This window comes from Lates calcarifer, linkage group LG6 (assembly GCF_001640805.2).
Source record: "Lates calcarifer isolate ASB-BC8 linkage group LG6, TLL_Latcal_v3, whole genome shotgun sequence".
NCBI classification, from domain to species: Eukaryota; Metazoa; Chordata; class Actinopteri; family Centropomidae; genus Lates; species Lates calcarifer.
This window is the reverse complement of record NC_066838.1, coordinates 13,148,765-13,166,327: the sequence shown is the minus strand read 5'-3', so window position 1 is coordinate 13,166,327 and position 17,563 is coordinate 13,148,765. Positions and strand designations below refer to the sequence as shown.

Here is a 17,563-nt window from a genome sequence, read left to right as displayed (position 1 = left end):
TAAAAAGGATTAAATAATTCAAATTTTATTTATTGAAGCAAAGCAATCAATAAAAGAGACCTGACAGAATATCACTCACGTTGAGTTTTCCAGTCGCCTAAAGCTGATTCAGAGTATCACTCAGGGAATATAAAGAGACTGTTGTTATTCATACAGCCGTACAACCTCAGCACATTTCCTTTGACATGATTTTCTGGTGACAGTTTTGACAAAGTTCCATGATCTCATTATAGCGCCGCCAGTTGCAGCTAACTAGTGGTTTTATTTAGCTATCGCACACGGGAATGTTTCCACCATACTGTAACAACAGTTTCCTGATTAAGCTTTTAAAAAAGTAGCACATATCAAAATGCAAATACATCTTTTAGTACACACAACAGAAGACAAGCCAGGGCTTTAAAGCACACAATTGAAAAGAGGGCCATAAACAGTATAAAAGTTCTGAGAGCAAAAACTTGTTTCAGGTAAATCTGACACATTACCACATGATACAAATTCTACAGTCTGTTAAAAAGGTTTGATTCCCATTTTTCACTAGATTATAAGTAATTCTTACTGATTATTATAATCACTTTTATATGGCCAAATTGAGAAAGGGCTAGCTTGTATAAATGTACATACATCTTGGTTGTTGCAGTTTGTGAAGAAAAACTGCCCCACAACTTAAAAAGAAAAACACTATCACTACTCTAGTGTATCCCAAAAAATACATAAACATAAAAAAACAACAGGAAATAACATGTGGGACCTAATGGATACATGATTTGTGACTAGAGAATACAAGAGCAATTCAGAGAGAGTAGCAAATGAATGTCCATGAACTTGCCAAAATACCAGTGTCTCTTCCTATTCATTCGGATTTGGGTTGGCATCGGGATACTGCGAGAGGTCAAAGGTGAGAACTTTGCTGATGACACAATCTCCTTGCTGTGGATGGAGGAGAGGAAAAATGATTATTATAATTATTATTGTATATTGCTAATGCAGCATGTTTCCAATGTGATTCATTCCTACAACATTAGCCATATGCCTTACAGGTACCAAATTTGAAACTTGTACCAATGACTTACAATTAAGGCTGCACAAATATTATTAACATTATTTTCATTACTGATTAATTACACTGAATTTTATAAAGACAATACTGAGAGACACACCTCTGGATAAACACCGATGAGTGAGTCTGCCTTGGTGTAGAATTCCTCCTTCAGAGAAATGACGATGGCTTGGAAGTTCTGCACCGACTGGTCTTTGATGTAATTGGCCACCTTGAGTTTACAGGAAATTATGAGTTATACTTGTATTCAATGCAATGTGCATTATTCATAAAAAGCCTCCAAGTGTACGCTACAAGCAGCATTGATAAAACCCTCAAATCACTAAACCTAATTTACTTTCTGAACAGACCTTGCCGATGTTAGTGTTGTCCAGAGCAGCGTCAATCTCATCAAGGACAAAGAAGGGCGCCGGTTTGTAGCTACAGACAAACAGGAGAAATGGTGTTAACAATATTCCAACAGTGCAGAAATGTTCATTAACAAGACAGAAGCATGTATTAAGGCTCCCTCTCCCTTGTCTCACCTGTGAATGGCAAAGAGCAGAGCCAGGGCAGCGACAGTCTTCTCTCCTCCAGACAAGTTGTCCATAGGTCTGAACCTCTTCCCTGGAGCCACACAGTTATAGTTAATGCCATCTAGGTATGGCTCCTCAGGGTTTTCTGGACCCAGGAAAGCCTAGAGAGGAAAGACACACTCATTGTAAAAAGTTTTCCTTTGAATATTTAACACAATATCTATGACTTATCTATTATCTTCCTAAGCATAACTGCAAGGATCAGAGCAGTGAATTTTTGAGACAAACCTGGGCACTGCTGTTGCGTGAGAGAGCCTTGTAGATCTCATCAATGTTGGTGGCCACAGACTCAAAGCAGGTATTGAAACGATCAAACCTCTCTTTCTTGATCTGCTCAAAGGCTTGCTTGGCCTTCTTGGCTCTCTTACGAGCAGCTTCAAACTCTGAAAGGCAAAAACACACGATGATAACACTATTAACAGCTCTTCAAAAAGGTACACGTCAAGTTCATGTCATTCCCTGTCTTTCACTCATTTTAACCCCTGCCATCTCACCATCACTGGTCTCTTGGAACTTGTCCCTGACGCTCTCAAGCTTCTCCATGGCCTTCATGTTGGGTGCACTGATCCTCTGGAGGATGCTTTGTTGCTCGTTCAGACGCTGCTGCAGTGTGTTTGTCTCTGCCTTGATCTCTTCCTCTGAAAGTGCATCCTGCAGTAAGGATTAGAAGTGCAATTCATGAGTGTAGTTTAAGACAGAGACGTCATCTCTTTGTTGTAAATGTTGCTTTTTGGGACACAAATCTGGGCTGTCAAGCTGGGCTGTTATAATGTAAGGTAAGGGTGTGGTCCGGACTAGCTACCTTAAGGTCCTCAGACAGGTTACTGTAGTCAATCTCTATGAGAGCCTCTTTGGCCAGAACACTGCTGGACGTCCTCTGGCTGCTGGACTCATCTGTCTGGGAGCTCCCCTGGATCAGCTGAAACAAAACTAGGATGTAATTTTCAGTTTCAATCCCGAAGGTATAGAAATTAGAGCTTGTGTGAGCACGTTTAGTGTGAGTGTATACCTCTCCCTGGCTGATATCATCCATTGTTCCAGAGCGAAGAGGCAACCTGATATCCTGCATTTTGCAGGCTTGCAGCAGGTTGTGACGGTCACTGCGCTTCTGTTCCAGTTTGGTCTCAATGGCTGTCACCTCCTTCTGGAGCTGGGTCAACTCCCTGGAATAAGACAACATCGTTATTTTTAGAACAAATCGACTCAAAGGTAACATTTATATACAAGACATAACAAATGTTAAATTTGATGTGTGTGTTTGCAGCCACTCACTTGTTGGCGCCACCCAGTTTTTTGCGGATCTCCTCCATCTCGTGGTTCTTATCATTGACTTCAGATTTCTTGGTGAGGTGCTGGTTCTTCAGGTCCTGCAGCTGGGCCATTGTCTCATCAATGATCTTCATGTGTCTGTGCTCCTCCTATAGGAAGACAGGTTACCGAAGTGAGATTGAACTTGATGTCCAAATTGTGGACAGAACTGACAATAAGTTGCGTTTTCGTCACCATCACTGTAAGTATTTACCTTCTTGAGTCGCTCTATTTCAGCCTCGTCCTTCTTGACGGTCTGCTCCCACATCATAACTTTCTCCTGGTCCTCCTTCAGCTGGTTCTTCTCGTAGTCTAACTGGATACCCAGACGGGTCTTCTGGGTCTCGAACTCAAGACTGAGGCAAAATATAATGGATGTCAGGTTAGGCCACACACAAAAACTAACTAACAATGTGGAAAGAACAATGACTGATCTCCACTGGAATTCAACACTGAATTACTAAACTCACCGCTTCTTTGCAATCTCATTCTGCCTCTTCACCTTCTCCTCCTCAAACTCTCTGATGTTCCTCACTCCAATCTCCTCACAGAAGTCCACAAACACCTCATCCTCCACCTGGGAAACAATAAACATTCATATTGATATTACTGCAATGCCAGGTATTTACAAACAGACATCTAAATAGACCTGAGCTTCTGTCATTCTCACCAGGTTCATGCGGTCCCGCAGGTCTGTGATCTCCCTCTCACGGGACTGGATGATCCTCTTGATGTCGTTGATGCGAGGGCCAAAGTTTGCCAGTTCACTTTCTAGCTTGGATTTCTCCTGCATGACATAAGTAAAGCAAGCTTTAGTACAAAACAGTCGCTATGGCAATAACAGACAGGAACAGTATAATAAGGAGCAGTAAGGATGGCTGTACCTGCATGTTGAGGGAGAGGTGGCGTGTTTTTGTCTGTTCCAGGTCACTCTGGGAGTACTTGAGTCTCATCTGCAGACCGTGGGCCTGAGACTGCACCTGACGCAGCTCTGCCTCCTTCCTCTTGGCCTTCATTTGCTCCTACAAAGAAAAACATTGTGGAAATTGTTGTGAATTAACAGCAAGTGGCATATAACTGCAGTCAGTGACATTAGATCAATAACAATCCACATTTCGAGGTTACGCAGAGCATGTCAACCATATTCCAGTACTAGCATCGCATTAATAATTGAAGTTACCTTTAGCTCCTCTGTGAGTTTTTCTTTCTTTTCCTTGAGCTTGTCCACAGCTTTCTCATCCCAGCGCCTGGCCTTGGCTTTCAGGTCACTAGCTCCTCCAGAGATGACTCCAGATTTCTGGAAAAGAGTCCCATCCAGGGCAACCGTCTGGACACAGGCAAACAAGACGAGGTTAGGTGGAAGAATAGGCAAGGTTTACGTTTACCTAGCCATGTGGCAGGAATGACGGCTTTCCAGTGTTCATGAATCAACAATGTTGAAACTTCAGCTGGTGACCTAAACTAAGCCAAGTACCTTGTGTCTGTACGGCCCTCCAAAAGCGATCCTTCGTGCATCCTCTACGTTCTCACAGACCAGGGCGTTGCCGCACGCGTACTGCAGGGCTTTCTTGATGTGGGGGGGCTCGTAGCGAATCACATCAATCACCAGCTTGGCTCCTCGCAGCTCTCTCAGTTTCTCATCTGTTGGTTTCACCTGTGTTAAGAGAAAAACTTATCAGGACTTCTTTAAATAAAGCAATTTAAAATGCCACTTGTTTATAAGCAAGGGACATTTTTTGGCAGGAAAACTGGAGAAAACTAGTGCCTGAGATTAAATTAAGATAGTTGGCTTTGAAAATATTGAATCCAAATCAATGGTATTTAATTAGTCAATCTGAAAAAAATTTACTTTCTTTATGACTGTCAAAGTAGTAAAAAAAAATGTGCCAAATTAAATCCTCCTGTGTTTTCTTTTTTGTGTAATTGAAGTGTGGTTCAATTGGTCTTGTCATTTGCTGATGGCAGCCTTGATACTGTATATTCTAACTCCTGTAAAGACTCTTCAGTAAAGCTGTTATCAGTGCTTTCTAATATTCACCTCAAGGTAGTCCAGAGGAAGGAAGGTCTCGGGCTCTCCTCTCTGCTCCTTGATGTACTGAATGCAGTCTCTGCCGGTCTTCTCCGAGTCAACAATGATGGCGTCCATGTTCTTGCCCAATACTTTGGTCACAGCAATCTGGTACTTCTTCTGAGTGGGCTGGCACAGGTCAATCAGACGACCATACTGAGGAAAAAAAAGGGGGAGTATATCTTTCACTAAATTGACTGCATGACAAGTTTATTCAATGCTTTCACTAAATCCAGTAGAGAAGCAAGAAGTGTAATTTTGCCAGCATAAGAAAAATTTCTTATTAGACATTGTACTGAAAGCTGTCACAGTTGCCTTACCACAGAGCCAGGGTAGAGTCTTTTGATACTCTCCATGATCTCAGCCTTGCGCTGCTGGCGACTGTTCTCCTGCCTGTCAATTCTGGCGTCCCCCAGCTGCTCCATTACCTACAGCAAAAGCCAATAATAATGGGATCTGTTATAGATTTTTTCGCAGCTGACATTTTCACTTGTCAAACATGAGTGTAACTAATAACATTAACAACAGGAGTTCCAGTGCCAGAGCCATAGTAGCATGCATGCTGGCCCAGTGGCACAGATTACTGACACACCTAGCAATCATTTATTTCAGTTGTCACACTTTTCCCGTAGTTTGTGCAAATGTCTGCTGTGAGAAACGTTCATTGATTCACATGGAGAAACGTCGTTCTCTGTCTGTTCACTTCCAGAGCACAGGCTAGCTACAGATGCAGGTTGAAATCTCACTTATGGACATCATGTGAGGGTAACATGTACAAAAATGAGCTCAACTCCTTCCACAGAATGGTCCCTGAAAACTATATCGCACTGAAAACATTGACACTCAGCTAATATAACACCATTAGAAGTAACCTTTTTTTCTTTCTTCCCTGTGTGTGTATTGTGTACCTGGTTGAGCTCCATGTTGATCTCATCAATCCTCCTCTTGGCCATCTCCACCTCCTCAGTCAGCTCCTCCTCCATGCGCTTCTGCTCATCTAGTGACTGCCTGAGGGGGTAACAGGACAAAAGTGTGTGTGAATGAGGGAGTATAATTGAGAAACCTATTAAATCAATAACAGTGAGAGCAGTATACCTGCTGGTGGCAATGTAATCCTCTAATTTCTCAATACGTTTCTGGTTTTCCTCAATTTCACGGATCTTCTGTTTGATTTTGGCCTGGAGAAAAAAAAACATAAGATGTGGTTATATGCATTCAAGTCAGTTTGTTCTAGCACAGGAAAAGCCAGCCATCATTATCTTATTTACCTCTGTCTCCACTTTCTTCCTCTCCTCCAAGTCAAGGCGGTCCTGGTCGGCCTTCTGGTCACGGTTGAACTTCTCCAGCTCCTGTGCCAGCGTGGCAGCACGTTTACTGGCCTCCTCCTTCAGACGATGGTACTGCTTTACCTGGAGGCAAGAGAGAAATGGCGGGTTGTGTTGAGTCCCTTAAACCTCAAATGTGCATGCGCTGGCTTTCCAACTGTACAATTATTTTAATACAAAACCGCTGAATGCATTTTGAGAAGCCAAGACTGCCTATCCACAATATATAGTTGTACTGAAAACTACACAACCATCTAAGACATTAGCATCTACGTCCAATATTTTATTAGAATTTTTTACTGCAATCTTAAGTCAGTATAAATAACTCTGTGAAGAATAACAAGAATACACAAACAGTTCTACAGGTAAATTCATACTTTTTTAAAATGCATACTTGTTTACAGTATAAATGATGGGAGTAGCGGTATTTTAGCTGTGTCAACTAAACCTGGAACCAGTTTCACAACTAAATGAAAGCAGTTTAACAACTACAACATCCAAAAGTATGAGACCTGGTTTTCCTCCAGGGTGAGGTCCTGGCCCTGGCTCTGCGCCTCCTCCTCCATTCTCTCCTCAAACTCTTGCTTGGCCAACTCCACCGCTCTCATCTCTTTATCCAGCTCATCCATGTCTGCCTTGCGTTTCTTGTACATCTTCTGGGCATTTTGCAGTGATTTGCGTGCCGCCTCAAGCTTCTTGATCTTGTGCGAGGTGTTCTCTTTGGCCTTGATGTACTGTGGCCTCTTTTGGTTCAACTCAGAGTCCTTCTCTCTGTGGAGAGAGTGACACAATTACCAAAGCCCTAGGCTTTAAATGGCACAGGATCTATACAAGTAGATTAAGCGTGCATGACAAGGCTGTCTTGTCAGTCTCTTACTTGATTTCTTTTTCAATGGTCTGCTGCTCCCTCATCAGCCTGCCCAGCTCCTTCTTCTTGTCCTTTAGCTCCTCCTCTACATGGTCCATCTTTTTACGGTCTTTCTCAATCTCCTTGTTCCGCTGGCCAAGCTCTTTGTTCAGCTTTTCAATTTCAGTCTCATTGTGGTACAGCTTGAAGAGCTGCAACTGAACACTGGCTCTGGCTACTTCGTCCTTCAGACGCTGATAACGCTCAGCCTGGAAACATAACAGCAGGACAAACAAGGACAGTGAGACCATGTAAATTCTATGCGTTTTGTATTATAATGGGCTTTATAGGTGGCAAGAAAAGCCACACCAAGAGTAAAAATCTCTTTTACGAGAGTGTCCTCGCCAAGGTTGCAAACAAGTAACATAAGACAGATAATGCAAAAACTAATGAAATGCTACAGCAACTCGAACAGGACAATAAACTTTCCAATCCAAGCAGAACACAAACACACAAGAGTAACTGTAACTCCAGAGATCTGTAATCATCATAAAGGACAAACCTCTTCTTTCTCTTGCTTGGCCTCTTTGCGCTCGGCAGCAATGTTTTTCTTGCGATGATAATTGAACTGTGTGTCCTCTTCTGCTTTCACCATCTCCTTCTTCCTGCGGTCGTATTCCTGGGCCAGCTCTCCAGAACGGGAGATCTCCTCAAACAGAGCTGTACGCTCCTTTGGGTTCTTCATGGCAATGGACTCCACAGCTCCCTAGAGGGAAAATAAGGAGGGAAGCAAATTGTGATTACCAATAGCAACTGCAAACACCAACAAGCAAGAATTTATTGCATCTGTACAATCTTCAGCTCACAAATGCGATGAGCAACTTAAAACTATGATGAGCAACACCTCAGTGAGATCACTGTGAAGCACAGCTGTCTGACAGTAAGTCTGTGGCTTAGCACAAAAACACTATGAAAGAACAACAATGAACACATTTCTCTCTCAAAACATTTTTAGGATTTCAGTCTCACCTGAAAGACCAGGAAGTTCCTAGCTTTGATCAGGATGCCGAGCTTTTCCAACTCCTCACTGTATTCGGGCAGGCCTACCACCTTGTTGTTGATGCGATACTCAGAGGAGGAGCCTGATGCACGTGTCACATGCACATTAAAGGAGATGAAACACCAGAAACATTAGATCAACAAAAGCTCAAACAAGGTGGTTGTAAGGGTGTTTCATTCGATGTGTCCTAGAAAAGACAACTGTATGATAATACAAAATATCTAAGCATATTATATAGCGTTGCCTGACAATCTTTGATTATATGATAACAGAAATAAGGCACTACACAGCAGTCAACAGAAAAGCAAAACCAAATCTCAACTGGATTTTATGGTGCATTTTGGATTCAAATTAAATGTGAGGACAGTGCAGCAAAGTGTGACAATGTTTTGAAATTGAGGCCCTTTTATAGGCAAATAGTACTGGCAAGATTTAAAGAAATTAATTCATGCTGCAAAATATGAAATAATCATGTCTGTGCAATTGTACTTGGACACATGGGCTTATAGAATTACTGATGTAACATTACTCATGCTCTGTCTGCTCAGTTTCTTCAGCTTTGGAAAGCACATGCAATACATGAACAACATGCCTTATAATTTCTGGCAAAAGTGACATAATAAAGTTATCATTATTATTATTAGTATTAGTATTATTATTTTCAGAGGAAAGCACAGACAAAGCAACCAAATTATACATTCCAACATGAATGTCAGTGGAGGTTCATACCAATAATGACCCTTGTGAATGAGCGTTCCTCTCCGTTATCCTCCTGGTACACCATACTGACAAAGGCTCTGTTGGCAGCTGGCTTCCCTACAGGCGCTCCATGGATTAGATCCTTTAGAGTCTTCACACGTAGATTACTGGTCCTCTCTGCCAACACGAAGCTGATGGCATCCATAAGGTTGGATTTGCCTATAAAAGAAGAGTTAAAATCTTTGATAAACCACACAAATGCTAAAAGCAAAACACAAAACTGTATGAAATGTTTATACATTTGTACAATCTGGTGTAATCTAAAACAACAGTCTTGCAGAAAAATGCATTGTCGTGATTTTTACAATGTGCAGTCTTAAGTGCTAAAGTTGAAGACAACTATACTTATTTTTGGTTTCTTGAAGAAACCACAGAGAGACCAACTTTGCCCTCAACTTTAGCTCTTAAGACGACCATGACCTGGATGACCAGCCTATACAGACATTTTACGATGTGCAGATTTGCGTTCATTTATATTTTTGACAGAAGCCAAATGTGGGTTGCGGATTCAACTTAATTTAAAGGCCACAGTTTATTGTGATATTGCAGTGGACTGAATAATAATAAGGTTTATGTTCACAAAGAAAATAAGCCATAACTTTGTCTGTACAAACTATGCGTGTAACAATATTAAAGTTAAAGTTAGTTAAGTTAGTTAGATAGTATAGTAAAAAAAAAAAAAAAAAATAGTAATAGATAGTTAGTTACTATGACAGTAAACCGTTGCCTAACAAATTACAGTACAGACGTACATGAATTGTATGCATAACCTATAAACTGTGGTGGCTAAAGACAGCGGGGCACTGGTACACTGTGTTTACCGTTAGCCAATGCTAACAAGCTGTCTGTACTCTGCATTAGCCGCGATCATAACATACCAGATCCATTGGGTCCGATGATTGCAGTAAACTTATGAAACGGTCCGATGATCTGTCTTCCTTTGTACGACTTGAAGTTTTCAATTTCTATCAGTTTTAAATAGCCCATGTTTGTTATATTTGTACCGCTGTTCTGAAAAAACGGCAGGGAATATTAGCAAGTAAAAGGTTGCTAATGCTAACAACCAATGTTACCGGACGAGCAATCTCAAAGACGAAGCTTGCACGGAAGTGGATGAATCTCCGTTCAATCTGTTGCTGGCCTATGCATAAGTCGCATTATGAAGTGCATATTCAGTTTGATAATATAAACAGCTTCATAATCTAAATCAAATAGCCGCGGTGTAGTTGTGACAACAATGCGCCATTTTACAATCCAACAGGAAAACCCTCGAGCGCGCGAGACATGAAACCTCCCGCTTTCTCGCGAGACTCTATGGAGTTGCCCGGTGTTCCGCTGTGTTGTGTTTACGGTCATACTAACGTTAGTTAGACGGTATCTCATGTACATCATAAATTATTGTAATTTCAGAGACAATCAATATTTTGTACATGTGCAGTACTCACTGTTTATTCGATTTATTTCTCAAAAAAAAAAAAAAAAAGCACAACTTGCTGAGTTGTTACCATGGTTACCCAGGGCATCCAAACACAACAGGACTCGAGCTGGGAAGCAAGCTTCATGCACTTAAGTCTTCGCATGGGTTTAAGGTTCCCAAATCAACTGACATAATTTGCACACATCTGAGAAGTCGCAGGTGAGTGTTTGCTTTAGTTAAATAACTCCTGCCTGTCTTTAAGGAAAGTACAACTGAACTGAAGAACTTGTTTCCAGCCCATGTACATTCAGTGAAGCCTATCCAAGTTTTCTTCATGATGTTGTGAGGTACAAACCACCAGTGTGTGACTGTTCTTTCAAGTCAATAATTTATTTCCATCTAAAATGGTAGCTTTCAGTGATGAAAAGTAACTAAGAACATGTAGCCAAATATCGCACTTATGTACAATTATGAGATACTTGTACCTGACTTTAAAATTTCCATTTTCTGCTACTTTAAACTTCAGCCCCACTATTCTAAAGTGCAGTAAGAATATTCCAACTTATTTAGCATTTCAGATATTTTCTAAAACAAAAACGCCACTATCTGTAACTATAAATAGTGACATAATGCTGTGTATTCTCCCTCAGGGCCCATTAGAAACTAAATATGTACAAAGTGGATTTGCCTGTAGACCAGTCCATTAAAAAGGATGTAGAGCGGCGAAGGTCTGCAGAGACAGCACGCAAGGCTCGAATCTTCAACACCCGGCTGCGTGTGATGGGCCTCGACCTCAATGCTCTGAATCAACAAGTCCAGGAGAAAAAACATAAGCAAAGCATGGAGAGGCAACGAGACAAGGCTTTCGGTAAACTGTGGGTGGGATGGGAGAGTCAGGGAGGGGTCAGAGTTAAATCAACTGAATCACAGACATCATTCACCCTGGCACATAACTAGGAATACTGGGTCCCCTATAAGAATATTGTCTCAAGCCCTCTCTATTTACTGTTCAGTAATGACAATTGATTTTCATCATATTGCAGATAAGCTGAGAGAGTGTCATGATGAAATACTCCTGCAGCAAGATATTGATGAAAGAGAGAAGCGAGCAGCTTTGCACACTGACTTGACCCAGTACTGGGCCACTCATCAGCGAGTGGAGGACTCTCGTGATGCTGATCTCAAGTGTGGCCTGAAGGGGGCATTCAGGATCACCATTCCAGAGGGTGAGCTGGGGCCTGCCAGTATGCAGATCTTTGCGGTAGGCTCCTTGTGAGTGGCAGGTGTATAGTGTGCTTCCAGAGCAGTGGAATAAAATCCAGTGAGAGGTTAAATAAATAACTGCTGGAGCATTGTGTCTTTGTTTCATGTACAGGGAGAGGCTATCGGAGAAGAGCAAATGAGGAGAGAGCAGATGAGAAAGACAGCGAGAGATCTACAAGCACAGAAGGAAGACAACGCGAGAAGATGCATGGGAAACAAGCATAGAGGTGAAAGGAGACAAGCGCACACACACACACTCTGTAATCACTGATGAGCTTACACGTTGTACGCTATAGCCTCTGTAAATCACACACATGCTTCATGCGTCCCTGCACAAACAATCACACACTCCTACGCACAGCCCTTACTGCCAGGTGGCATTGATGGATGCTCATCCCAGAGAGCTGTTATGTATGTGTGAGCGTGTCGTTGAAGAGTTTTGAACAATGGGTAATGGCTAATGCAGGTGTGAAAAAACACACAGTACTCATGTGTGTGTGTGTGTCACAGAGATGCTTGTGAGCAGAGAGCTGGTGCATCAGGACCTAAGGGGGGTTCAGCAAGCAGCACTAGAGGAGGAGTGTAAGACGGCTGCCCGCATCGCGCTCGACAACTACAACCAAGCACTGGTACGGTTACACACATGTGCGAATGCACAGATGGACACACAGACGCTCACACACCTGCTGATGTGAACGCTCAAGGCAAAATCCAGTGGGGTTTTGAGCTGTGACATGGCGTTCTCAGGTGGGATTTTGAAATTAAAATTGCTAATTGAAAATGTTAAGTGATGCGTGCACGCACTTGCTGCAGGGAAGGCGCCATCACTTTAGTTAGTACCAAGCAACATGGATGGTTAAACTACTCTGATGTATGCGTGGGCCTTGTCTGTTTTTAAAAGCCCCCATTTAGCTCTCCCCTCATTTGCCTGAATGCACTTGATTGAATCCTCCATTGGGAGGCATCGTTACAAGTCTTTCAGGTCGTGGTATTTTTTTTTGACAGTTATGTGGTTTCTCTAATAACCACTCACGTGCATGATGCACAAGCAAATGCAACTGGCTGATTGGATCTCTCGGGAGGACGTTCACCATTTGGCTGACTCAATACTAGAAGTAACCACATATTAGAGGTTAGGTGTCCTAAAGCTGCTGCTATTCCGACCATCAAGGGAATGATTGCTCAACTGCCTCAGCTAGATTCCTGGTAAAGGCCTCACCACAACCTGTTCCCCCACAGTCTGCAGAGCGCGCAGAGAGACTTAAGGAGCAGCAAAGGAGAGAAGAAAGGGAGGATCTCGCAGAGGTGTGGCACACGCTGACGTCCGACATGATGACGGAGTGTGCAGAGGCAGCGGAGAGAGAGGTCGGAGGAGGGAAGCCACCCCGGATTCTGATTGACAGATGGAAGGGGATGAGCCCAGAGCAGCTGAGCGCCATTCACGAGGAGAGAGAGGCACAGCTCCTTCAGAGACAGGTACTGGAGTCACCTTAAAACACAATACACCCCCTGTGCGCAAATGAGCAATTCATGGTCGAGGCTCCTCTTCAAAATACAAAATGTTTGACTCGTGGCCCCTTAAAATAAAGTCACAGATGGGTGATACATTAAGGAAAAAAACATTAAATGTCTGAGTAAGGTGTTAAACCACCATTAGCCTCCAGACTCTACTGGATATTTCATTAATGTGTGCATGCTGTTCAACACACTAGTCCACAATGTCCCACAATGGGTTGAGATCCGGTTACTGTGAAGGCCATTGCATATGATTTACATCATATTCAAATCCATCAAACCATTCATTGACCCCTTGTGCCCTGTATAGATCTGAATCTATTATGTTTCTCCGCTAATTTATTCAGGATTTCCCCTTGTATTTGTCATCCATCTCTTTGTCTGCTTGTAAATCTCTCTGTACAGTTTGTACATGTATAAAATTTGTGACCAAATTGGTATTATCTCTCTCAGATTTAAAAAAAAGCCTTGTAGATGCCTAAAGCTATAAAAGTATGAAGAAAAAAAAATCATATCCTATTAACCATCTTGGAACCTCTCAAATTTGTTTTACAACCACTGGGTGAGGTCCCAACCTCTAAATTGGGAACCGCTCCTAAATAAAAACCCCACATAACAGTTCTACTCAGGTTTAGCATTTAGACCCTTATTTCTTGCCATCTCTAGAGACAACGTGATGCTGAGAAGATTCAGGATGCAGCGTGGAACCTCCAGCTCCTCAAGCTGTCCAGAGAAGCAGAGGAGGAGGAGATGAGAGCTGCAGAGCTGAGGAGGCAGAGGAGGATACAGATGGACCAGTACAACATGCAGCTGGCCAGAGAGCAGCAGGCATAGTGAGCACTGCACACAGCAACATATATTCACTATTCAGGCAGTAGTCAGCAGGTGTATTTTGGGTTATGGTGGCAGATTTTGGAGTCAGTTACTCATCGTGTGTTTATTTGTGTCTCTCTCTCCCTCAGTCAGGAGTACCTGGACAAGAAGCTATACACCAATGAACCCACTAAGGAATACTTTCATCAATTCAACACCAGCTCCCGCTGACCATCACACACCTTCCTCAGGCTTGTCCTCCTGTGACAGTGTGCTAATAAAATCCATTGATTGTTATAGTCACACTCAATGTGAATTGAATCTTAAATAACCAATACTTACTGCTTAATTTTAAGTGACACATATTGATTGATTTTATTGATTGATACTGGTGATACAAAAAGGAACCTTTTGTTTGGTACAGATTGTTCCATGTACTTTATTTTTCAGTCATATATCCAGTTACAGTGGTAGATTCATAATGCAGTTACAGTTATATTGGCCCCATATGTGGTTCAAGTCCACCCAACGCCTGACGTTCACTCATGATACATGTAGATACCATCAGTGCCATTATGCCGATTGTGCACCCTACACACCACAAAGAGGCACATCTACACCCCAACAGGGACACACACGCCCTAAACCCTCCTCACACCCCCACTCCGGCAGTTATGAAGTAGCTTCTCTAAATGAACCAATTCACTTGTTAAAAAGGTTTTTTATCTCTTAACTATAAAAACAAAGGGTGGGGAGGGACAACAGCGGAAAAGCAAATGCCAGCGGCCCCCGGCTTTCCCCCTCGACACATGAAAAGCAAAGAGTGAGTGGCAGTCGAGTGAGTATCTGTGTGTATACACTCATTCCTCATTCAAAGCTAACATTTGCCCCGAACACTGACAAACACAGATGTTTAGCAGCAGATAGTCAAGTTAGAATATTGGCATATTTTGTGTCATTCATCGCTCCGGTATGAAAATAGATTTTTTTAAAAGCTTTATTTGTCCTGAGTGTGTCTGTATAACCAACAGCAGGGAGCTCACACACACACCTCCTTCAGTGCCACTAGCCGTTTTAGACATCCCACATTCTTTACCTTGGGGACTGTCAGGTGATATTTGGCCAGTGTCAAGCTTTTATTTGAGTAGGGAGAGCTGAGACAGCAGTGTTGCATATAGGTGCTCCCTGTGGTGTGCACAAACTGCATCCCTGCCTCTCATAACTGCATCAGACAAAAACTCCACAGATATTCACTTCACTGCAATGCATTGTGGGATGGTTATGGGCATAAATGGAATCTTAGCTTTCATTTGTAATGTAACTACTACTATCACTAAATGACACTAATGTACAATTGTTGAATTTCAAATTTTGAAAGGTGTGAAAACATCTACAGAACAATGTGGATTTTTTTCCTTTTTCATTTTTTTCTTTCCTCAACTATGAGCTACAATAATTTCTTTTTTCTTTTTCTTTTCTTTCTTTCTTTCTTTCTTTTTTTTTTTTTTTTTGCTAAAACAGCCAAATCTCACTGCAGTCATTCGTCAAAAAGTTTGAATTCATAGCAATAGTACAAAGAAGAAAAATTACAGCTTGCAACATTTTAAAATTAAGTCATTTTAAACCTGCACATTTTTCACATTTTTTTATCAAACATGGTTGGGTTCATCAAAACAATCTTTATGGGTTGTATTTACATTCAGTGGGAAAAAACTGTCCTTCTTAACCACTCTTCTCTCTCCAGTACCTTGTAGCTCAGATGTTTTTTTTTATCAGTAGCATGTAGATACAGTGTCTACCCAGCCCTGAAAAGAATACATTCTCTGTGTTTGATGTAAATACCAACTGTTTGCCTTTATTATACATCAACTGGCAATCATTAGGCCTGTCTGAAATATCAACTTGCATTGATGAGGGTCTGAAAATAAAACTTGAGAGAGTGTTTGCCCACAGGACTCCACTCTCTGGTCTGTAATATACATAAATACTGCTCCTCAAACAGTTTGCGTAGTATGAGATGAACAGGTATGAAAAGATTGTTAATTAGAGACAACAATGTTTTTAATACGGTGTAGAAAGAGACAAAGACGGGTACAGAAAGCTACACATAGGTCTTGACACAAAAAATTACAATATCATTTCCAATAATGACATTACACTTCTGGTGGGAAGGCGAGAGAGTAATGACATCAATCTGGTGCTCTATGCAGACCCAGCAGGCACAGGAACATACGAGGAGCATGTACATATCTATAATACTGTATTATGGCTAAATAGATAGATGTAGATGCAGCTATATACACCAGATGCTACTCAGCATCTTCACAGCAAGTTCCCCTTAATGCATCCAATGTTATTTATAGTAAGAGACTTGGCTTCGCTTAGTTTCAATGAAAACATCTTGATGTATGAAATATGTCAAAGAGAAGTCATGAGTTTTATATAAATAGTGTAGAACATGATATGAAAAAAATGAGATAAAAAAATAAAATGGCACATAATGAGAAACACGTAAAAAAAAAATGTCACTGGCAAGTACAATCTGAGAAATTCAATGGCATTAGACATACAAAATCAGGAGGGAAATAAGTCAAGACATGATAAATATCTAAGCTCAAGACTTGTTACAGCAGCATGTGCTGTCTGTTTCCCCTCCACATCCTCTTCCTCTTTCAATTTACTACTCTGCATCTCTATAGGACCACATTGACAGTCCCTCTGATATTTCTACCTGTACAGCATTCTGTTGTTATATTTCTATGGAGTTGGTTGCTGAGAGAAAGATAAAGAGAAGAAAGGGAGAAAAAATGAATGTTAGTCGTTTAGATTTGTTGTAAACTACACAGGTAAAGGAGGGTAAGGGGGTCAAAAGACATCTTCAGGTCAGTCAGACTTGTATCATATTGTCCACTACTTTGGACACTCCTTTGGTCAAAATAGTCCAGTCGATCAGATGACTGCCAGGGGCATCTGAATAGTCAATATATTGATTGTGTATTAGTTGTCAAAGTACAGATCAGCAAGTCAGTAAGGAACAAGAGCATATGGGCACATATGTGTTGACATGTTTTGGTCTGATGGTCCCCGGTGGACGTGTGTGTCGGGGTGAGGGGTTAATCGAGGATGGTGACTGAGTTGGGCATGCCATTGGTGGCGGGGGAGACGGTGGTGGGGTTGAGCGGGGAGTTGTCCGGCAGGCCATGGAGCACCTCCGGACCCTCGCTGGGCCGACTGAACTGGCTGGCCAGAGATTCATCTATGTTGAGCTCCGTGGTTATGGCACTGCTGCCATTGAAGTCAAGGTTGTCCTCGCTGCACAGCTTGCTCTCCTCGCACAGGGACGGCTGGCTGGCCGTGCGCTTCTCCTCGAGATCACTAAAAGTATGTGAGAGGTCAAAAGCAAGAAATCATATCATAAGGTACAGGAAAAAAAACACAATTTAACTACTACATACCAACATGCAAGCTGAGAATAAATAATACTAGAACTGCAACTATTCTTTTTATAGACCAAATGATTCATAGATTAATTAAGAAAAGAATCAGCAGATTAACT

The 17,563-nt window shown here is 41.8% G+C and overlaps 3 protein-coding genes across 5 annotated transcripts in view; 1 reads left to right on the top strand and 2 right to left on the bottom strand.

Annotated features, from left to right (window-relative positions):
* Window positions 1–9: 9 nt before the first annotated feature.
* smc1a (structural maintenance of chromosomes 1A) lies at window positions 10–10,276 on the bottom strand. Its single transcript, XM_018665874.2, has 26 exons — window positions 9,878–10,276; window positions 8,970–9,158; window positions 8,210–8,322; window positions 7,743–7,946; window positions 7,211–7,449; window positions 6,846–7,104; window positions 6,277–6,417; window positions 6,104–6,186; window positions 5,917–6,016; window positions 5,329–5,436; window positions 4,979–5,164; window positions 4,415–4,594; window positions 4,121–4,267; window positions 3,825–3,962; window positions 3,611–3,727; window positions 3,411–3,517; window positions 3,155–3,296; window positions 2,905–3,050; window positions 2,642–2,795; window positions 2,435–2,542; window positions 2,127–2,283; window positions 1,861–2,015; window positions 1,582–1,733; window positions 1,408–1,477; window positions 1,158–1,268; window positions 10–927 (listed from the first exon to the last, which is right to left on the bottom strand). Exons 1-26 carry the CDS (start codon window positions 9,984–9,986, stop codon window positions 847–849), a joined length of 3,696 nt encoding a protein of 1,231 aa, XP_018521390.1. The 5' UTR covers window positions 9,987–10,276; the 3' UTR covers window positions 10–846.
* A 211-nt stretch (window positions 10,277–10,487) lies between these two features.
* Window positions 10,488–15,516, top strand: ribc1 (RIB43A domain with coiled-coils 1). The gene is made up of 8 exons (XM_018665877.2): window positions 10,488–10,635; window positions 11,067–11,284; window positions 11,460–11,677; window positions 11,792–11,906; window positions 12,190–12,308; window positions 12,919–13,155; window positions 13,861–14,027; window positions 14,157–15,516. Exons 2-8 carry the CDS (start codon window positions 11,086–11,088, stop codon window positions 14,236–14,238), a joined length of 1,137 nt encoding a protein of 378 aa, XP_018521393.1. The 5' UTR covers window positions 10,488–10,635; window positions 11,067–11,085; the 3' UTR covers window positions 14,239–15,516.
* l1cama (L1 cell adhesion molecule, paralog a) overlaps window positions 15,498–17,563 on the bottom strand; it is a 40,564-nt gene continuing 38,498 nt past the window's right edge. For all 3 annotated transcript variants that reach the window (XM_018665871.2, XM_018665872.2, XM_018665873.2), the window contains one exon: window positions 15,498–17,382. In XM_018665871.2, the coding sequence (XP_018521387.1) occupies window positions 17,121–17,382 (262 nt within the window). In that variant the 3' untranslated portion in view covers window positions 15,498–17,120. The remainder of the gene's footprint in view (window positions 17,383–17,563) is intronic.